The sequence below is a fragment of the Podarcis tiliguerta genome (genome assembly GCF_965153285.1).
Source record: "Podarcis tiliguerta genome assembly, chromosome: 16".
NCBI lineage: Eukaryota > Metazoa > Chordata > Lepidosauria > Squamata > Lacertidae > Podarcis > Podarcis tiliguerta.
This window is the reverse complement of record NC_139549.1, coordinates 38,909,456-38,931,871: the sequence shown is the minus strand read 5'-3', so window position 1 is coordinate 38,931,871 and position 22,416 is coordinate 38,909,456. Positions and strand designations below refer to the sequence as shown.

Below are 22,416 nucleotides of genomic sequence, written 5' to 3'. Positions count from 1 at the left end.
TCCTTCCTGACAAGGTCATTGTGAGGATAAAATGAGGAGAAACATACCGGTATGTGCCTAGAGTTCCTCGAGAGAAAGGTGGGATATAAATGTAATTAATAAAAATAGTAAGAATCTGTTTCACCACCAAATGACCTCTTTTCTGGTTAGAATCAAGTGGGATAGGAATTCTGCCTCAATGAGTGCCAGTAGCACCTTAATTTCTAAGACTGCAACTATATCCCCACTTAACTGCAAGAGTTAATCTCATTGGGTACTTTAGAGTAAACATGCATAGGCTCAGGCTAGTAAATTTGGGCAAAGTGAATCCCTTTTTATTTTAAATCTGGGCTGCAAATTGTTTTATGCTGCCTCTATGCAAATAGGGATTTCCAATATGTATATTTTTATTGTTCATTGCTGATTTTAAATAATACTTGTGTGTTTCATAGTTTTGTTTGTAAGCCACCCAGGCAATATTTATTGATGAATCAATGATGTGCTAAGTGGTTCTGAGGCAGAAGTTGATCTGAAAGCTTTTAACCTGAATGATATCCAGATATGTTTGGTTGGTTGTTTTAAAGATTTATATCCCACCTTTCAGTAGAATGATGCTCAACTGTATGAACAGGGTGGCTAGTCAATGGTGATTGAATGGCATTCTGCCCATGTTCAGAGACTCGCCTCATGTCAGACATATTATTCCACAGCAGGAGAGGGAGACCTTTTTTCAGCTTGAGGTCCATACAGTATTTGCTTCTGGACAACCTTTTTGAAAGGCCACATATGTTGCCTTTGTATAGCACTGAAAGCTAGTTTCTACACACACTCCTCTCTATCCACCATCCCGGTAAGTAAAAGCCATTGTCAGCGTTAAAGGACACTTTCCAGCTAGGCAAAAATATTTTGAGGGTCCTGGGGGCAGAGTGTGTGTGTGGTTTAGAGAGAGCTCTGGGGGCCTGACAGAGAGGCCCGAGGGGCCACATTTCATCCACCCCTCTTTAGGAGTAAACCCCATTCTTGGAAAGAGTTACAGGGAAGGGAGGGGCTCTCAAAGGCTTCCTCGGGGATTGGCGACTTTCCCCCTTTTCCTTTGGGGTCAGCAAATGCTCTGCACGGATTCCACCCACTTCCGTGTAGAGGATCCTCAATCCTACGACACCCTTTTCCCGCGAGTAAACCCCACCGATCCCAGCAGGACTTAAATTCTGAGGAGTAAAGAGCAGAAAACAAAAGCGAGCCCGGGCACCCGAGGCGGATGCCGCGAAGTCCTGCGGCACCAGCGCGCCGCGCAGCCGGCCAGAGTTTCGTAAGCAGCCGGCTCCCTGCCTCGAGGATCGCGCACGGGAAAGAAGGGCTGCCTTGCCCTGAAACCGACCCCCCCCCCCCACGAGAGAGGCCCCGATCCCCGCCACGGCCGACCTTCTGGTGCTTCCTCTCCTTCTCGATGCGATCCACCCTCTCGAGGCGGAGGCGGTCGAGCTCCAGGCGCAGCTCCTCCATCTCCGGGTTGAGGTGGTTGCGGCTGACCAGCAGCTCCAGGATCTCCAGCACGCGCACCACTTTGGGCATCAGGCGCCCGATGGCCTCGCAGCCGTGCTGGTCGATGAGCCGCTCGAACTCCTGGCCCACCGCCGAGGCGATGTCGTACACGTCCATCACCGTCAGCTCGGCCACGTTCTTCTCCAGCGCCGGCGAGCCCAGGCCGGAGACGCCGTCCATGGCTGCCGCTGCCGCCCGCTTGCCCGGCCCAGGCTCCCTCCCAGGCGGCGGCCAGCCAGCCTCGCGGGGCACCGGAGCGGCCTTTCCCAAGGACCAGAGAGCCGAGCCCGCGGGCCGCGCAACTTGCAAACTTCTCTGGCTTCGCGCCGCGGCAAAACTTAGCTAGAGGCGGCAGCGCGGCGCTGGACACCCGCGGCCCGACCCCGACTGCGGCCCCTCCGACGGTCCGGCGGGCATCCCGGGAAGAAGACGGAGAGGGCGAGGAGCAAATCTCGGTCGCCGCCGAGCCCCAGACCCCTCCTCCGCCTCCTCCTCCCTCCGCTCACTTCCAATATAAACTTGAGCTTGTGATCAGGCCGAGACGGAGGGAGGAGGAGGAGGGCACGAGGCTGCCCAGGACGCAGGCCCGCCCCCGCCCCATCCGAGCTGGGAAGAACAGCTGGGCTGGATCCAGGAGCAGCTCGGCGAGGGGATCGGGAATGGCAGCGCTGAAGGATGCGCCAGCCCAGCTCCCCAGGATGGGATTCCCGGCTCCTGGGTTTGGCTGGAGCAGCGGCGGGGGGCGGCCCACCAGATGTTGCCCGGGGAATCCTCCCGGATGTTCCAAGGAAGCTGAACGGGGGAAGATCCCGGGCAGAAAGCGGCTCTTCACCCCGGAGCCGGAGGCGGGCGCCATCCTGGGCAGCTTTACAAGAGGAGCGGACGGATTTACGGAGGACAAGGCTCTCAGGGGCTGCAGGTCGGAGACAGTTTGCCTCTGAATCCCAGGGAGGCAAAGGGCTGCTGCGCTCAGGTCCAGCTTCCCGGCTTCCCACAGGCTGCTGAGAGAAAAGGATGCTGGGCTCGCTGGACTGATCCAGCCAGCTGTTGCCTTCTTGATTCCCATGGTCCTTGGCTGGGTGGGAAAGAAAAGAGCTGGGCCCCCAGAACATCTGGAATGGGCTTCCCCGACCTGGCAGCCTCAATAAAATTTGGACTACACGCCCTTCACGATGGTCGGTTTCATCTTGATTTGTTTGCATGGAGATCAGACAATCCCAGACTGCTCTGATTCATTTGCGGGGAAATTAGATAACAATTGAGCCAAAGCAAGCATCACCCCACCAGTGGCGTAGCGTGGGTTGTCAGCACCCGGGGCAAGGCAAGTAATTTGCGCCCCCTAACCCGGGGCAAGGCACTGCACTGTCCCCCCCGCTGCACTGTCCCTCCCCCAGATAGTCCCTCACTCTCTCTCCGCACCGCACCGCACGCCTGGCACCCTCCCCTCCACAGTGGGCGGCGACCCGGCGGCTTGGATCGGATTCGCACAGCCAGCACTGCAGTGAGAGAGAGTGAGTGAGCCAGGTAGGGGCAGAGAGCTGCGAGTGCGAGCGCCCCCCCCCAGATGTTGCGCCCGGTGCGGCCGCCCCCCCCTGCACCCCCCACGCTACGCCACTGCACCCCACCCTTCCCAGTGCATTTCCCCTTCACTTTCTTTATCGCAAAAAGTCTGGTCTTTTGGAAAGGCGAGTTTGTTGGGCAGGAGCTTCCAACTATAATTGCCCACCTGACTTTGACAGGTTGTGATCTGCATCCTGCCTGAAAATAGAGTCAAGCTGGAAGAACCAAATGGCCTCCATCCCTACTCCTGATTGCTGGCTATACTTGCTGGTGAGAGTTGTTCTCCAAAATATATGGAAGGCACCAGGCTGGGGAAGGCTGATCTGGAGCATAGCTGTCAGCTTTTCCCTTTTCTTGCGAGGAATCCTATTCGGAATAAGGGGATTTCCCTTTAAAAAAGGGAAACATTGACAGCTATGAACTGGAGGGACACAGGGTCCTTCTTCCTCTGGTGTAGACAGAGCTGAGTTAGATGAACCAGCAGTCTGGCTTCCAACATTTGGAGGACACTGTGTTGGCTGTCCTTGATTTGAAACATCTGCAGCCTGCTTTAAAAAGCTCAAGGAAGCTAATAACAACAGGTAATGCTTCTGATGAAGCAGAAGGCAATCCAATAAAGTGTTGGTTGTGTCAGATTGTTGTCACACGAATACTCTGACACCACTTTAACAGCATGGCTCCCCACCACCACCAATCCTGGGAACTCTAGTTTCTTAAGGATGCTGAGAGTTGTTAGGACGCTCTCAAGGAACTACAGTTTCCAGGATTCTTGGGGGAAGCCATGCCTGATAAAAGTCACACAAGAGTGCTTTCAATCTATGGTGTGAGTGACCTTTGTCTTTAAGGTGCCACCACAAGACACTTAGTTATAAAATGAAGCAAAACCAGGCATTAAACATTTGGGCACCTTAAAGTCTGACAAATTTATTATGGTGTGAAGCCCACTTCATTGGACTTGGACTTCATTGTTAGCAAGCTGTTGTTGGGTTTTTTTTGCATTAACTTTCAAGAAAGGCACTTTCATAGCGGAATAAGCTTTCATGAGCTAGAATCAACTTCAACAGATTCATGAAGGATGCTGAAGGTCCCACTGATGAAGTGGACTCTGATCCAGGAAAGCTTTGGCCCTCATAAACTTGTTAAGGTACCCCAAGGACCCTGTTGATTTTGCTGCAGTGGGACTGACACAACCCACTAACATTCTGGAAACTGTAACCAGTAAGTTAATAACAACTGCTTAAAAAACACAAGTGACAAAACAATAAAAAGCAGTAGGCTACAAACACACACAATACAAAGCAGCTACAGTATTAAAAGAATTCCAGTGCAGTACTAATCATGTGGTGTTGGTTGTGTTGGTTTTTTTTTTTTTTTTTACTTTTATGTACTTTCAATAATAATATCTAGGTTCAGAATAATAACAATGCCTTCAGCAGTACATATATTTGTCATTTTTAGTCAGTAACAGTTATTGCAAAGGAGGAGGGTTGCAATGCATCAAGTAACAATTGAGCAAATAACTATTTCTCCCCATATTACAACCCCACAAAAACAACAAAAAAAATTTGTTAGCAATCTATACACAATGACTTCTATGTAATAACACTTTAGCAAAACTCAGTCCAGGAAAACTGTTTACATTACAAAATATAAAAGGATAAGATCATATTAAGCAAGCACAATGAACATAATGAGAATGTGGTACTAAAACATAAATACAGATGTTAAGCATTCCAAATTCTTACATAGTATGAGAGAGGATGCTGTGAATTGTCTTCCTTATTAATATAACTAATATAAGAGCTCCAAGTAAACGTGTCTGTCTTTGAAGTGCCACATAAAACTATCATTTTGGGGGTTTCTCCATAAATGTGATATATCAAACTTTGTGGTACCAGTATGAAATAGTAATTATTAATGTTTAATCAAAAACAAGTCCTATTCAGTTCAATGGGGTTTACTCCCAGGTAAGGAGTTAGGACATCCAGCAACAGTTGAAGCAGTGATAATAATGATGATAAAACAAACATCACCCACCTTCTCCATGATGTGCATAATTTTATAAACTTGTACTGTTGCCTTCTGTCAAGATGGCTAGGATGGGGAATACACATCTGGAATGCAACACTTGAATGTTGTTATTATCAGGCACAAAATGGAAGAGAGCTATTCCTAAATCAGTTGTACCCTCTAGTCAAGGAGGCCTTTTCATTCAATTTATGAAAGTTGGAAATGCCGTCATTGACTCAAACATCACTTGTGAAAACAGTCACAGTGTATCACAACCTAGTCAGTCATGGTAAGTGAAATGAGCCAACTTCCCCTGAGCTATTCTAAAATCAACAAATTACATGGCTGAGAAGACAACAAAAATACGCCCGTGTGTTTCCATTAGATTCCATATATATATATATATGTGATATATATATATCACATCCTAGAGATTACCCAGCCTTTGTGCCTTTTAGTAATTTCGCTTTCCCCAGGCAACTTCCTTCACACAACACAGGATAATCTACATCTTGACAGACTAACCTGTTTCAAAAACTCAGGCAGTCTATTAAAATATCAGACCCTTACAAAGATGACAATGAAATGTCCATACAATAACTTGGTGAGACTAGATGTTATTACACCCATTTTACAGATGGAGACATTAATCTGGAACCACACCATACATTTAAAGCACTATTCTACCACTTAAACTGTAATGGCTTCCCCACCCCAAAGAATCCTGGGAACTATAGTTTGTTAAGGGTGCTGAGAGCTGTAAGGAGAACCCTAAGCTCAGCAGTTCCCAGAGTTCCCTTGGAAGAAGGATTTATTGTTAACCACTCTGGGAACTGTAGCTCTGTTGGGGGAATAAGGATGTTCTAACGATCAGACTACTGGGGGTGTGTCTCACGACAGGTGCAAAAGTCTAATCATAGTCCTCTCCGTACTTTTGCGAGTGACCTTTCACCACACATCTTGCTTTGTAGCACTCAACTTCACCTTCTGCCCCCTGTTTTACCTTGAATACCCACCTCCTTGTAATAGTGTGTGTTGCTCCCAAATGCATGTGGGGACATGCAGTAGCCACTGCAGTGTATATGGGAAGGCCACCATCTCTCAGCATCCACCTTAGTCATCTCCATATGAGAACTGAACTTTCTCTCAGCAGCTGAGTTCTGTTATAGAGTGTCACTAACACTCTTTACACATCTAATCCCTTCCTTTTCTAGGAGGGTTTGAATGCGGTATGTATTAAACTCATCCCTGTGGTCGCTGACGAAAGTTGTGGGTTTCCTCTGAAACTTGTTGCTCTCCATGGCAAGGTACCAGTATTTTCTGAACATCTCCACTGTTTCACTTTTCTCATTGAGAAAATACACAGCACAGTATCTTGAGAAATCAAATAGTAAGATTAGAATATACTTCTTTTCTTTAGGGAGGGAACCAGTGGCATAGCATTGGGAGGCAGCAGGGCTGTGGCCCTGGGTGCACAATTTTGAGGTGCCCCCACGCAGGCACTGGCTTCTGTGTGGATACCCATCCTGCCCAGGAATGACCTGCTGGGCCCCATCCCCAATTCCCTATCCTTCCCTTCCTGCTGCCGGGGGTCTCTGGGCCCCAGTCCCAGCCTGGTCTCGCTGCCATGTCCCCGGCTCCCTCGCTGAATGGAGGGAGGCGGGCAAGGGGTGACCCCAGCGTAGGCTGGTGTTTCTCTCCCTGGGTGTTGGGGGGGGGATTTGCCCATGAAGGGCCGCATCAACCAACCAACCTCCCCACTGTGCAGATGAGCAGGCAGTGCAGTGTGGCCCTGCTTGGCAGGGGGTTGCTCCGGTGGTGACTGTGGCAAGGGCTAGGCTGGCCCAGCAGGTGCAGGCATGTCCAGCATGTGTGCACCCCAGGCTCCAGCAAACCACATTATGCTGCTGGAGAGCACTCCCTAGATCCCATACAACACTGTAGACTACATCAAGCACTCTGGTGCTTTTCTGTACATGGAGGAAAAGAACGCATAACACTTTCTTCAGTGATGGAACTTAGAAACTTTATTGTGGCTGGTGAACTCTGGGCTACCTTCACCCCTCTTGCAAGCTCCTTCTGTTACAATTCCACAATGGCTTTGATCTCTCTGTTGCCAAATCTTCTGTGCCAAACTTCTGGATCTGCTTCATGCTTCTGGCATGAATGTGCCCCATTTGCAGTCTGGGGTTCTGAAAGATTAGTATCATATACACCATCAATCAAACATGCTTCAGCATATAATTCACCATCTCTGGCTGCCCCGTCAACTTTTCCCTTTTCTTGCGAGGAATCCTATTGGGAATAAGGGAATTTCCCTTAAAAAAGGGAAACATTGACAGCTATGATCTCTGGTCACCTGGCATTTTACATTTTCAAATTGTACAGAGAAAGCTATTCTGTCCAAAATGGACACACTAATCATGTTGCGATTCAGCTGTAGGGCATACAGAACAGGTTCCACAAGAGACACCCAGTGAAAATGAAACAGTAATAAAGAAATGGCAGCAGCAGAAAAATCTAGCAGTGTCCATCATTCTGGACAATATTTAGATACTCAAATGGTTCACACTAAGACAGGTGAAACAGCTGCAAGTGCTCTCACTGTGCCTGGGTGAGAGATTTATTTAGATTAATGCTTGAATCCAAAAAGGACTGTAGCAGTCACGTGATAGACTTCCTATCCATTACTGAAAAGCTAGAACATACTTAATACAAACTGGATGATGCATTCCATAATTCCCCTAACTAAAAATCTGGCTTCTAAGCACCTTTTCCATTGGTTGAAATTGTTTTCAGTAAGCTTAGGTAAATTGGGTCTTTCCTCTGCAATGGAACCCTTGCTATCCATCTTAAAATAAAAAATGCCAAAAGTCATACAAAGAAATATTTTTCAAAAAGTACACTAGAAAAAATGGAAAAACTATTACAAAAAAAAAAAAAAACCCACCACAAAATAAATAGCCTTTCCCCTACTTGCTGGGTTGCATAGGAAGGGTTTTTCTCTGGTGCTGTGAGGCTAAGAAAAAAAAATCTCTCTTTTGCAGTTTAAAACTCAAGCCTAAAAATCCATTCAAAAGCTGAAAAAGTATTTAATATATCTGGAAATTATTCCTAAACTGGGCCCATAACCTTATGATGGAATTAGTAAGAGGATATATTAATTATATTCAATCCTGTACAGATCCATGTATGGTTTGTTTCACTCTTCAAGAGGGTAGAGGGTGGTGATCTGCTTCACACAGCTGAACAGTAAAGGTTTAATACCTTTTCCCTGTGCTTCATTTATCTGCCCAAGGATGGGACTTAATACACTGTTACTGGGGCACGTCTGCTCCAGCTGCTGCAAGTAACAGTATCACTAAGGTTTTATGCACCATTTGCTAAAAGTGGGACTTGCTTCAGAGTAAACATGTATAGGATCAAACTGTTAGCAATCTTTTAACATTAAAGGGTGCAGGTTAAGTGGAATCCAATCTATGAAAGATTATTTCACATTTATAGCCCTGAGAGGCTCTCAAGAGTGGTTTCTAAGAGATTCTCAAAATAAAATTGCCCTCAAATATAGTACACTAACAGAAATTACACTGTCGAAATGGATCCAATATTATTCAGGCAGCATTTTCAGCAGCTCTACCAAACATCAGCTCTCACCAACCCCAGTTAACAGCCCATGGTGGAAGAAGCCTTCAGGCTTCTCCAGGCAACCTATTCATTGAGTGTCCATCCTGATTTGCTTGCACAAAGCTTATGCAGAGGTTAGATTAGATCAGGTCTTTATTCAGCATGAATTCTGATTTGTCTGTGAAGAGGATATGAACATTAATCCTACAACCTTAATTTGCTTGCAGGGTGTTACGTCTTCCCGTTAGTGCAATTTCTAATTTAGATTAAAGCAGCAATTGGAGGGTGAATGTAACTATCATAATGTGCAATTACAAGTCTGTACATGTGGCGTGCTCTGGTCCTTGGAGTCACGAAGAGTCGGACACGACTAAACTACTAAACAACAACAACATATACCAGGATAGGCTGTTTGTTGTTGGATAATTTGCTATTTCAATGTTGTTACTGTAATCTGAATAATAAATGAATATATAATATATTGCATTGCAGGGGGTTGGGCTAGATGACCCTCGTGGTCCCTTCCAAGTCTGCGATTCTGTAATATAAAGAAGATGCTGGAAGGCCCTCGCTGGCGCCCTCCCTTGGCCGGACAATCTAGCAGCAGCGAGGAATGTCCTCCCTCGGCCCCCGTCGCTTCGCCCCTAAGCCGCGCCGAGCACGCGGATTGGCCTCGCGGGGCCGCCGTCCGCTTTCCTTTCCCCTCCTCCCCGCCCAATCAAGGCGCGCCTCGCAGCCAGGCGCCGCCCCGTCGCTCCCTCGAGGGCCGCCACCCCCCCCCGCCCCCCGCAGGCCGTACGTGGCATCGGGCCGCGTCTCCGACCTATGAGCGAGGGCCCCGTGCGCCGGAAGGGGCGGGGCGTGGGCCGGAAGCTGCCCCTCCGCCGAAGCCCATTTGCTCTGCGGGCTTGGCAGGCGCCGGAGCGCAGCGCGCGAGCCCGTTGGCCCTCTTCCCCCTCCCCTCGCCTGGCCTCGCTCTCTTCCAGCTTCCCCTCGACGCCGCCGCCGCCGCCATGTCGCCGGTGCGGGCGGTGCTGGCGCTGCTGGCCGCGCTCTCGGCCCCGGCGGCCGGCTACTTCGTCAGCATCGACGCGCACGCCGAGGAGTGTTTCCTGGAGCGGGTCCCGTCCGGCACCAAGATGGGCCTCATCTTCGAAGTGGCCGAGGGAGGCTTCCTCGACATCGACGTGGAGGCGAGTCTGGCGGGGGGCGGGGTCGTGCAGGGCGCGGCGAAGAGGAGCCTGTGGCGCCCCCCCCCGGGGGGCCTGGGCTCGGTTTGTGCCGGGGCTTAGCCTCGCTGGCATTCTCTCCCGCCCCGCACGCATTAGCACGAGGGGGTTACGCCAGAGGAGGCCCAAGCGCCACATAATACTCGTTCCGCATTCGTAATTACCTGGCAGCACCAGCACTTGGGAACTCCCTGCCTATTGAGATCAAGCAGGCAGCCTCACTGTACTCTTTGGGGCGCCTAAGATCATTTCTGTTTAGGAAACATTTAGGGATTATGAAAATGGTAGTGTGAAGGTGTTGCAGTGGGGTACAGGTTCCTCTTGCCTGCTGTTAGAAGAGGACCTGTACAGGGAGGTAAGTTGAAGTCGGCTGCCCTGGGCGGTGTGAGCCATGAGAAGGTGAAGAAGAGGGCTTATGAAAGCCCCCTTCGTGGGGGTTGGAAGGGTCTGGCCCTGGCTTATGTCAGGGCATACATAGAGAGCAGCTGCCCCTAAATGATGCGCTCCACATGATCTGTACTATAGCTCCCTGTCTTCCCAAACATTGGCTGTGCTGGCTGACAGGAGTTTTAGTTCAAAACGTCTAGAGGTCAACAGGTTGAGGAAAGTTGATGGAGAGTATATTTATGTGTCCTTTAATCACGTGCAGACTGCAGAGTGAATTCTTCTCACCAGAAGAGTGTTGATGGCTTTGGAGCAGAGGATTGTCAGTCCTTGAATATGTAAAGTGAATACGTAAAGTGCAGCATATGCTAAAAGAGAAGGCCTGCAGGTTCAGGCCGAAGGGGGCACCAACCCACCACCACCTCATCTCAACGCCCCCCTCCAGGGTATTTTTGGAAAGCCCAGCAGAAAGAGCACCCAGAGACAGAAAGAGAAAGAGAGAACAAGAATTGTATAGTTGGAAGAGACCCTTAGGGTCATCTAGTTCAACCCCCAAGGGGTGTGCACAGCTAGGGAAGGACTGTTTTAGCTCAGAGGGTATAAGTCTGAGATAGCCTTGAGCCTTAAGTGTGCCTGTTTCTGTGTACCTTTCCTCTCTCCCACTCCAGGGTTTAAGCATCAAATGTGGAGGTTGGCTCTGTTGAATGGAGGGAGGGGGTAGTGGACAGCTTGGAAAGGGAGGGCCTGGGTGTCTTTCTCTTAATGTTATTGTTTTGTTTATTATACGCTTGAAGTGCTTTTCCAACTTAGAATTGGACACAGAAAATGTAAAAGGCTGAAAATCCAGAGTTGAATCCCTCTAGTCATAGAGGCTTGGTGGAAATCAGCAAAATGCATTGCTGTATTTGGAATGGGAGGGGTTTTCAGCTAGAGGGAGAGACTGAGGAAGAACAATGGAGGATTTTAGAGTACTGTGTGAATGAAGTTAAACAAAAATTTGTGGGCAAAGGAGGACCAGAGTTTTGAGAGAAGTGCTTCACTTTCTGGATGTGTTCCCTTTGATTCTAAAGTACAGCAGAGAAGTTAGAAATTGGTACTTAAAGTTTACTAACTCTAACTTGGCTGGTTTGTGTGGAAACACTTGGCTATGAAATTAGTGTCAACTTACTTCAGTACAAAAGACAACATGTAGCACAGGATTTATTTAAATAATATTTTACTGAGATTGGCCCAGGTGACAAAATGAGCCTCCCAAAAGTTGAGTCTTTCCCCTCTGTGACCACTGCAGTCATTCCTGCATTGAACTTCTCTTTCATAGTTCATAGTGTGGAGGTGCCTTAGCTAATCAGAGAAGGTGGGATGGAGTGGGGCTCGATGAGAAAATGGTTGTGAAGTGAGGGTGAGCGAGGAGACCTTCTGCCAACTCCTAACTTACTATGCTGTGCATGTCACCAGCATACAAATGTTTGCTCATGCACACTGTACTAGGTTACTACATGGTGGTGGGGAAAGAAAAGGTTTTATTGTGAAGTGGAACCGTGGAAGGACAGAATGTGATGGTTAGCCAGTAGGAGCCTATTGAGGGTAGGGCATGGGGACTTGTCTGTTGGCATTGGGGGTGTGGTTGCAGTTATGTTTGTAACCCTGTATTAGGTAGTCATACCTTCTGAAAATGTTAAATAAAATCTTTCCATGGGCTTGTTGCAATTCCTTTCCACAGTTAATTGATTTGACAAAATGTGTCTGGGATAAAATGGAAACTAAACACTAACAGCTGTTGAAGGCATTGGAGCAACCACAGTGTGCCAAGCTAGACTTGAAGTACAGTGGTACCTTGAGTTAAAGACGCTTCAGGTTACAGACTCCACTAGCCCAGAAATAGCACCTCCGGTTAAGAACTTTGCTTCAGGATGAGAACAGAAATCGTGCGGCAGCGGGAGGCCCCATTAGCTAAAGTGGTACCTCAGGTTAAGAATAGTTTCAAGTTAAGAACCAACCTCCGGAACGAATTAAGTTCTTAACCCAAGGTACCACTGTACTGTATTCCATCAGGTCAAATTACACAATTCTCCCCGACTTTTGTTCGTGCTGGTGTAGTTGCAGAAAGCAACTCAGACAGGCACACTGGCCCTCAGATGCCTTGTTTTTGAAACCCTCCCCATCATTCTAAACACAGTTTGCTCCCCGCCCCCCTTGGCATTCTTAAAAAAAATCCACATTGGTGGAGAAATAGGTGCACTGATAAGCTCATGCAGCTGTGTGAAGCAGTAGAATGGACAAGGTTGTTGCAGTTGGGGTTTTCATGTTTGCAAGCTTCCCTGTCTTTTAGTTTAGTTTAGTTTAAAGGAAATTAGCACAGTAGTGAGTAGGTTGGGCTAAAGGTTTAATTCCTGTTGTGTTAGTTTTAATTTGCTGGGAGGTGTTTTTTTAATAAAAAGATTTACTGTTTTCATATATAAAACAAAAATGAACCCTCACCCCCCTGCTGCCCCGAGTACAGTTTATGATAAGGAAAACAATAGAGGAGGGAGTGTGTGTATTTTAATGTGGAGGAACATTTAAAAATGGCATCACTCACCCACAGCCAGAAGTGGCATTGTTTGTTCTCCCTCCTTTTTTCTTCTGCTACACGAGTAGATAAGATCTGTTGCTCATGTGGTGAAGCAAGCTCAGAGTCGGAGGATAGAGGGAACATGATGCAATGCCTTGGGTAAGAAAGGCCTGGAGAGAAATGCTTCTCTGGTGCCTACTGCAGGGTGCTTCATCAAGCACAGGTGAGATCCTTGTGTTCAGTGCTACAGGTTGCACAACAACTGCACATGAGATGTAGAGCAAATAAGTAAAAATTAAACGTTGGTTGGAAGTTAAAATTGGAAGATGTCAGCTGAGGCAGCAACAAATGCTCAATTTGCCCTTGTGGTTTGTCACTTCATTTGTACGATGTGTCAGCCAATTACTCCCCAAGGCTTATGTAATTTATTGATGTGAATGATGCATAATGTGGTAAAAAGTAAAGGTTTTCCTTCTTGTTTCCAGATAATGGGGCCTGATAACAAAGTCATCTACAAAGGAGACAGAGAGTCCAATGGGAAATACACCTTTGCTGCTCACATGGATGGAACATACAAGTTTTGCTTCAGCAACAAAATGTCCACCATGACTCCAAAGATAGTGATGTTCACTATTGACATTGGTGAAGCTCCAAAGGGGCAAGATATGGAGACAGAAGGTGAGGGCGAATCCCGGAAACAAAATGGCACCTTTCACCCATGTTCTCCTATATGTTATTGTCCTTCCCCTGCGTCTCTGTTTTCCAGATATTGTTCTATGGGCTTCAGAATTCCAAACACATTCTCTCCTGGATTTAAATGCTTCATAGTATAACTTATTAGCTCTTTTTGCTATGTGATGGACATGGGTCAGGGAAATATAAGGGATATTTAATTAAATGACCTCTTCCCCCCCCATCAGTTTGAAAAAGAAATACGGGTAATCTTGTGGCTTGAAGTCCCTAAAAGGGGATGTCTTAGAATTGTACATAATTCTTCAGCTTTCTGCAGAGCAGCGCTCTAAAGACTGGTTGGTGCCAGAACATTTGAGTCAGGTAGCTGGTAGTTTTTCTCCCACCTCTCACTGTGGTTTCTTCATACCTCTCTCCCTGTGGCATTTGCAGCCTTACCCTCATTTCGCCCATCATGTGTTTTGATGTATTTACCTTTGCTTACTACACTTACTCAGCATCTTCCTGTATATTTGTTCATTTCTCATCCTTTTTTTTAGGTGGTGGAGATAACTGGGATGGTATGTGCAATGCTTTTAAGAAGCTTGCTAGTTCTCCTGCATCGCTTCTCATAATTTGCTACATAATCTGCTAATGCCTATTGGGGCCACTCTTTGTGTGAGTTCCTATTAATATGCAATGATTACCACAACAGTATTGCACTCAGGTTTGAGTGTAAACAGCTCCTGCCACTATGAAGTCCTTCAACCATTAAGATCCAAATTGCTACTGTAGGCTTTTTTTCTCTTTCCTATCCCCATTCCCTATCTGAACAGCAGTCTTCTCTAATACCAAATCTGGAACTGCTTTTAAAACTGGTTTCTCATTCAGTTGTGGCGGATTCTGTTTGAGAAATGCAAGTATAAACACTCAGACCAAGTTGCATGGTTTGGATCATGACCGTGGTTCTCAGCTGTGAGGTAGGCTGGCCTAATTAGGTGTGGCTAATTGTCAGGAAAGGTGCACACTCCTATACTTTTTCTCTCTTCCCTCTCATCCTGTTATTTTGTATGTCTCTTGAGGAGGCCATTGACCCTTCACCCCAGCTTTAAAACTTCATAGTTTCCTCCTTGTCCTTCATGCCATTACTGGTCTCCTGCTGCCAGTGTTAAGGACAAAAACTGCAAGGATGGCTATTGGCTGGGCCCTTTTGTGCTGTCCCAGCTATTACTACCAGTAGCCTGAGTATCCACACACAAAACTCTTGACAGATTGAAATCATTTTGAGAGGGAGATTGTTGTCTGAAGACCACCACTTAACACGCATGCGTGGGTGTTGGCATGTTTAAAAGTGTGCATAAGAGTGGTCTTACTAATAGGGCACCCATGTTGCATTACTTGTGTGATTTGCCTTGGACCTGAAGGTCTTGATGTAAAGTTTGAGGACTTCCTTTGTATTTCCCAATGTTCTTCTTTCACTTTATACCAGTTTATCCCTCTAAAAAGAATTCTGCCTTTTTGTGCTAACTAAACACCATGAAGGCAAAGTAATTCATGCCAGTATTTTTCAAAGTGGGTTATCTAAGTTGCTGGGTGTGAGAAGAGTGTGTTTCTGTGTGAGTGAGAGGGAGGGAAGGTCTCTCTGTAAAAGTTTTTCACTCCCTAACAGAGATTCTGTTTGAATGGGATTTTACAAAACTACAAAGTCACCAGGTACTGTATTTCTGTTCAAGGTTGTTGGCTTGTTCGTTGAAATCTCTGCACCTGTCCTGTTCTCAATCCCAGCATTAAGCTTCTGTGAAATACCGTAGTTTTGTAAGTTTGCTTTCCAGGCATAGTTTGCATGAGATCCCCACCTTGCTGAAGCTAAGGAGATCTGGGTCTGGTCAGTGGCAGGATGGGAGGTTGCTTGGGAACCCCATATGTGAGTTGCCTTGACTTCTCTTGTTGGGAAAAGAGCAGGATATAAATGTAGTAGGTTTCAAGTAGAAACTGCTTTTCATTCCCTTGTCATACTTTATCAAGCAATGCCTGCTTGGTAAATGGTTCTTTCAATGATCAAATAAATGCTTAGGTCCTTGAACCGAGATGCCTCTTCTGCAGTTTGCCAGGAGGGGTGGTGGTCACATGACATTGCCCCATCTCCCTGGCCATAAAGGGACCCAGCTGCAGATGAAGGGAATTGCTTTAAGGCTGAGATTAGGTGAGAGAGGAGGCCACACCGGGTCCCAAGCAGCTGTCAGAACAGGGATCAGAGATAACAGGTGCCGCTGGAGCAGTGATGATGCAGCAGAGTCGCTCTTCAAAGGGACATGCTGCTGAGCAAGACCCCTTTCTGCATTTTTTTTGGGGGGGTATGGGGGTTACTGGGAATAGACTCCCTATAAACACACACAGAGAGAAATATTGAAGACCAGCTTTCTGATAAGTGCTCTGGAGTAGAAGAGAGTAGATTACAAATATGTTTTGAATTTATATGCTGCTAAGAGCATTGCATTGGATGTAAAACACATGACTGTTAAATAAAACCCATTAGTAAAACAAAAATCATCACCCTAAAAACACAGCAATTAAAAGGGCAATCCTAACCATGTCTATTCAGAAGTAAGTTCTATTGAATTTAATGGGTCTTACTATACCTAGGATTGCAGCCTGACAGCCAGTTCAATAGAATAGTGGAAGGGGACTTTTACCCCCTACAAGCCCCAGAGAATAAGAGATTAGGAAGAAAGGACTAAGCAGTAAATCCCACAGAAATCTGGAGTGGAGTCCCTAAGATGGTTGGATGGCACCTTGTACGCCTCTTTATGGCAGCTCCTGCAGCCAAGGTGGCGCCAAACATCTTGTCCTGCTTTCCTTTGGACCACATCAGCAAGGCTGAGAGAGGGTCTTGTAATCTGGGCAGCCCAGGCCCTCCGTGTATACCACGCAGGCTTCTGCCCTGGAGAAGTCACTTCAGTGCTGCTAACGCAGCAGTTTGCCTTCACCCCTGAAGGTGCACTCCATTGTCTCTTGAGAGAGACAGACAGATGCCAACCAACCACAGAGTATAAGTTAATGCAGTCATATGTGACTTATAGAACAGAACTCTGTATGTATAACAAAGTTATTTACCTTGGTTATTTAAAGCACCTTAATTGTAATGCTATGAAAGCAGTACTTGTTCATCTAACTTGCCCGAGATAACTGGATGTTGGAATGAATACCCAGGTAAAGGGAATTTTTGTGCCTGGTTAAAAAACATGAACCCTTCCCCAAGATGTGCAGTTGTTGGCTGTGAAGACTTCAGCCTCATATGCCACTGTTGCTGGGTTTTGTTGCTTACATCACAAATCTGATGTCTTGTGATCCATCTGCAGCTCATCAGAACAAGCTAGAAGAGATGATTAATGAATTAGCGGTGGCCATGACCGCTGTCAAGCATGAACAGGAATACATGGAAGTCCGTGAAAGGATACACCGAGCAAGTAAGTGGTTTTGGTTGGCATGTGCAGGTTTCCTGCATCACCATCCAGCAAAGCCTTCCATTCCTTGTGGCATGGGAATGTAGTGGGCTAGTGGGAGGGTAGCAGATTGCTGCCTCTCCTTTGTCAATCTGCACTTGGTAGAAAGCTGCTTTCTAGAAAATTATCCAAGGGGCTTTAGCAGCCTGTGCTTCTATGCACGTCCTGAAGGAGGCGGCTTCCCCTCCACATCCACAATAGAACTGCAGGCTATAAGAGTTACTATCATCATCATCAAACCTTTTATTGGCATCACATCCAAAGCAAATCAATACAGAATTACCACTTCCCCAGTGGCACAAAACATTTGCTAAAAGAAAGGAGGCAGAGCAGTCTGTCGTCACATCTCTAGGTCTCCAGGGAGATCAGGCGTCTGCAGCGTATTTCGACGACAAAAAACCCAATAGATATTTAGCCACTAACGGTGAGCTCCTGATCATTCCCCAGTAATAGAAAATGTATGACCTCCAACTCTGGTTTCCATTTGGGGATGCAGAGTTGATCTAGAAATTGCTGATGGAGATCAGCATATAGTTTACAATTAAGAACCATATGCGTAAGGGTTTCCACCAGGTGGTCTTCACATGGGCAAGTTCTTTCTCCTTCCACCCTGCCTGAGAACCTTCCCCAAATAAGAGCTACTAGCTTCCTGTCTACACAGCTGATTTATATGGTGCATCAAAGTGCTTCTTGCTCATTATCACTTAATAAGCCCCAACTTGAATACATTTGGGAAGGCCAAGAAAGTGACTTGTCTCCCTGCTCCCCACCACAAAAATCAGAAATCGGGAGAATCAAAACTGTATTTAAAGGAACACTAAAGACTTGAGTTCTTTGGCAGACTTTTAACAACTCCTGCAATGTGGCAGAGACTTTGGATACTTTGGAGGATTTTAATGTGGAGAAATTATCATATGCAGTTGGACTTAGATATACTAAGGACCCACAGAGAGGAGGAGGGAAGTCCTAAAATTCAGAAGAATCTTGTTTAATTTATTAATATTAATGTGTTAAGTTTGAGATTTATTTTGTAAAACTAATAAAAACCATTTTTAAAAGTTCATGGCAGAGAGATATTTAAATCAATTTTATTTATTAATTGTACCTTAGTAGTCTCTTAGACACTGCTTGCCACTAACTTTCTTCATGCTGCTTCTTAAATGCTGGCATGTTTTTAGAAAAGAGAAAACTTGAAATCTTTTTTGAGAATCCTGTAAAACAAATTGCATAAAACATAGTTGTACTCCCAGGGCACATTTGGGTGTTAGTACTTCCTTTGCATCAATAATTATTTTCCCCTGTTTTGCATCACTTAACACAGTTTTTCCAGTGTAAGGGCGAGTATCATTCTCAAAGCAGCACTGTAGAAAATGGCAACGTATTTACCAAGAACTCTGCACTCAAAATAAAGTAGCCAGCCATATTGGAGAAGGAGCTGGCACCTGATGTTGCAACACTAATCAATAGAATAATAATAATAATAATAATAATAATAATAATAATAATAATAATAATTTATTATTTGTACCCCGCCCATCTGGCTGGGTTTCCCCAGCCACTCTGGGTGGCTTCCAACAAAGATGAAAAATACACTAAAATGTCACACATTAAAAACATCCCTGAACAGGGCTGCCTTCAGATGTATTCTGAATGTCAGGTAGTTGTTTATTGCTTTGACATCTGATGGGAGGGCGTTCCACAGGGCGGGCGCCGCTACCGAGAAGGCCCTCTGCCTGGTTCCCTGTAACTTGGCCTCTCTCAGTGAGGGAACCGCCAGAAGGCCCTCGGCGCTGGACCTTAGTGTCCGGGCAGAATGATGGGGATGGAGACGCTCCTTCAGGTATACTGGACCGAGGCCGTTTAGGGCTTTAAAGGTCAGCACCAACACTTTGAATTGTGCTCGGAAACGTACTGGGAGCCAATGTAGGTCTTTCAAGACCGGTGTTATATGGTCTCGGCGGCCGCTCCCAGTCACCAGTCTAGCTGCCACATTCTGGATTAGTTGTAGTTTCCGGGTCACCTTCAAAGGTAGCAAATGAAGCAAAGACCCATAATTTTCATGATTTAATATGTGTTTATTAGCATCTTGTAGAAAGGCCAGGAAGTTTGGGCCACTCCTATCTCTTGGAATGTTCCATGGTCTGGGTGCCCAGAAGGCCTAACTTTCTGTACCTCAGCTGGCAGGTTGGAAACACAGAACAAGGTTTCAGGTGATGATCCGCTCATGCAGGGTGGGTTTGTATGGGAGGAGGTGGTGCTTTGTTTCCGTAGGCTTCAGTGTGTTTAGCTTCTTTTCATTCCTGTATATTAATCAAGTGTGTTTTCTCCTCCTTTTTTTCACTAGTTAACGACAACACAAATAGCAGAGTGGTCCTCTGGTCATTCTTTGAAGCTCTTGTACTAGTTGCCATGACACTGGGACAAATCTACTATCTGAAGAGGTTTTTTGAAGTCCGGAGAGTTGTTTAATCAAACTTTCCCCCCTCGGCCTCTCTCTCCAGTGATCCCAGATTCTCCATTCACTTCTACAAAACAACTTGGTCACAAAATTCACTTAGTTTTCTTTATCCCTATGTTCTGAACTATAAAACTTGTGTTTTCAGTTTTCTTCTTAGCTTAATTTTATATATCTATGTACCTATAGATACCCTCTCTAGGGAAACGTGAGCTGAGAGTTGTACATTGAAATTGGTAAACTTTGTTTCTCACTAGCCAAAGTGAGTTCAACGAAATTGCAAAAGTTTGTTTTTAAACCAGCGCTATTGATCAAGTGAAAATTTTCCTTGATTGTTTTCTGTCTCCCTTTTTTTTGGTAATAGAATACAGTTTTTGTGTAAGTTTAGCACAAGGTCCTAAAACACCTTTTAAATGCCTGCGGGGGAGACACTTTTTAATTTGATCAGAGGATTTCCTCTCCGCTTTACCCAGGAGTGGAATTGTGGCATGCGGACAAGCCTGGCAGTACTGTCAAGAAAGCATGCCAAGAAAGAAATGGGCATGTTGGTGTTCAAACATACTGAAACCAGCGGATTGCTCTACTAGGGGGTCCTTAGGTGGCTTCTGTAAGTCTCCTGTACTCCTTCTGTAATCACACTGGCTTGGTCCTGAGGTTCTTAATTAAAGATATGAAAACACAACACAGTTCTTGCCAGTTAACCATGTGTTCTTGTGTGCAAATTTATGAACAGGCAGCCATTTAGGGGGGAACTTAGCTACATCTTTTCCTTTTTGCTTACAATCCAAAGCTGCTCCTGTGTTTGGCACTGTTGTAGAACTAGTATTCAGGATGTCGGTTCCTGATGCCAAAGGGTTTTAACAGTGGTGATGGGCGGGCTGGGAGGCGGTGGAAGGGAGGTTATTACCGTGCTACACATCCGATACATGAAAGAAGAAGCAGCTATGCTGCTGTGTGGTCACAACACCACTAGGATTGCAACCCCCTTTCCTATAACGAAGACTCCTGTGCCTTTTATGTAGCGGGGAGAAATGAAACGGGTGCTGTTTCCCTGCTGCAAGTGCATCTTCCCAAGAGGATTTTTGCGCATTTAATAGCAGCACATAGAAATTTAGCAGGTGCAGCTCCTGTTTCTGCAGCTCCATGATAAAGTGTACCTGTTGAGGTTTTCCTTTTTTGCACTGCTGTTAAAGGAACAGGAGCCTCACTCAGGAAAGGAGTTGGCACTCCCCATTAGGCTGTATTGAAATAATTTTGTTCATTTTCCTCTCTTTTAAACACACATCGACTTCAGTTTTTGTACCAGCTATTTTTCTTCTTGCTGTCTGGATGATGGGTTTAAAAATCACCACGTCTGTCTCTGGGAGCGGGGTGCTGATCCAAGATTATGTTGTGGCTGATGTATATTGAACTGATGTATATTGGTTGTAATTTTGGGGGTAGGTGGGGTTGGGTTCTTTTCAAGAGTGGGGGAAGCATTCTATCGGTAATGCATAAGAGTTTTGTACCAAATTTAATTTAATTAAAATTTGTTACAAGTTTTCATGGTTCAAGTAAATCTTTTCAGCCTCAGCTAGACACTTAGCAGCTGTCCTTCAAAGGGGTGGCTCCCCCCCCCAGTGCAGCTGTTGTATGCCAACCCTTGTGTGAGACAAGTTGAATTCTAATGAGAAGATGTACATTTAAAAGTTCTTGATATATGGCCAGATTCGATAAATAAAACACCTTCTTTAAAAAAACAAACCTACAGCCTGATGCTTGCTTTGCGTCTTTAAGGAGCAATTCTACTCTTTATTTCTTTGTTTTACTGTTTGTTAGCAGCTGCATGTTAAGAGCTTTGTGGGATTATGATAAAAAGCTTACCCAATAACTTCTCCTTTAAAGTATTTCCATTCCCAGAGAATTTAACCTAATCTGATGCTTTTTAAGTCTCCCGCTGCAATTTTTATTTATGAGAGAATTTAATCCGTTTTCCATTACTTTCTATGGGAAAGCATGCCTTGGTTTAAGACCACCTTGGTTTAAGACCGGACTCCAGAACGGATTAACCAAGGTACCACAGTAAGGCATTATTTAATGGTACTAAGAGCCATTATAAAATTGGTGAATTAATTGAAAGGTAACAAATTGCTTAGAAACCTAAAGAGTAGCTTCCTATTTAAAAGGTCAGTCTATTGACGCTTATATAGTGGGACCTTGGTTTAAGAACAGCTTTGGTTATGAACGCTGCAAACCCGGAAGTAGGTGTTTTGGTTTGTGAACTTTGCCTTGCATGCAGAACATGTTTCGCTTCCTCTTGAGTGTGTTCCATTTGTAAATTGAGTCCCATGCTGCTATGGGAAAGCACTTCTTGGTTTAAGAACGCTTTGGTTTAAGAACGGACTTCCGGAACAGATTAAGTTCGAAAACCAAGGTACAACTGTATATTGAAATAAGTGTGTTGAATCAAAAGTCTTAACAAAACATCCTGAAACAATGAAAAGGCAACAATCATTTCATTTCCTACACCCTTTATTTTACACTTGGCCAGGACAATAGGGGGTACTCAACTTGGCTGGGAAACAGGAACTTGTATATATTTTCCTTTGTTTTACTTAATGTAAGGTGTAAGGTGGAGGTCAAGGGAGGGACAGGGACAAACCTGATACTCAGGTTTCCACCAGAAAAACCTCCCAGTTTGTGACACATGAGAAGAAGAGAAAGGGATGCTACTTACAGCCTGCCCATGTCATCCACAGAAAGATCCCCCCCTCCTATCTGCCACGATCAATCCATTTGTTTCTAAGGTCCTTGGTGGCTCTCTTTTTCTGTTTGCTGCGGGGGGCTTAAGGATATCACTACCCTTCCTTCCGCATTCTGTGAATTAAGCAGGGGCATGGATTTGCAAGCATTTGTAACTTCTGCCACATA

The 22,416-nt window shown here is 45.6% G+C and overlaps 2 protein-coding genes across 4 annotated transcripts in view; one reads left to right on the top strand and one right to left on the bottom strand.

The window, feature by feature from the left end:
• Positions 1-2,145, bottom strand: part of RILPL1 (Rab interacting lysosomal protein like 1) — a 35,970-nt gene extending 33,825 nt beyond the window's left edge. Inside the window, exon 1 of one of the 2 annotated variants that reach the window (XM_083418336.1) lies at positions 1,402-2,145. In XM_083418336.1, the coding sequence (XP_083274462.1) occupies positions 1,402-1,701 (300 nt within the window). In that variant the 5' untranslated portion in view covers positions 1,702-2,145. The remainder of the gene's footprint in view (positions 1-1,401) is intronic. The other variant, XM_083418335.1, reaches the window with a different exon arrangement.
• A 7,292-nt stretch (positions 2,146-9,437) lies between these two features.
• On the top strand, positions 9,438-21,249 carry TMED2 (transmembrane p24 trafficking protein 2). 2 transcript variants are annotated; one of them, XM_083416401.1, is made up of 5 exons: positions 9,438-9,908; positions 13,365-13,557; positions 14,109-14,129; positions 16,908-17,015; positions 19,396-21,249. In XM_083416401.1, exons 1-5 carry the CDS (start codon positions 9,729-9,731, stop codon positions 19,518-19,520), a joined length of 627 nt encoding a protein of 208 aa, XP_083272527.1. In that variant the 5' UTR covers positions 9,438-9,728; the 3' UTR covers positions 19,521-21,249. The 2 variants fall into 2 exon arrangements, with proteins under 2 accessions (XP_083272527.1, XP_083272528.1); XM_083416402.1 differs by lacking the exon at positions 14,109-14,129 and having other exon boundaries at positions 9,607-9,908.
• The last annotated feature ends 1,167 nt before the right edge of the window (positions 21,250-22,416 follow it).

Bases quoted from the DNA above. Each gene is read 5' to 3' on its own strand.
- TMED2 (XM_083416401.1), top strand. From the start codon at position 9,729: ATGTCGCCGGTGCGGGCGGTGCTGGCGCTGCTGGCCGCGCTCTCGGCC. The intron at 14,130-16,907 runs GTATGTGCAATG...ATCCATCTGCAG, and splicing joins TGGTGGAGATAACTGGGATG to CTCATCAGAACAAGCTAGAA. The intron at 17,016-19,395 runs GTAAGTGGTTTT...TTTTTTCACTAG, and splicing joins TGAAAGGATACACCGAGCAA to TTAACGACAACACAAATAGC.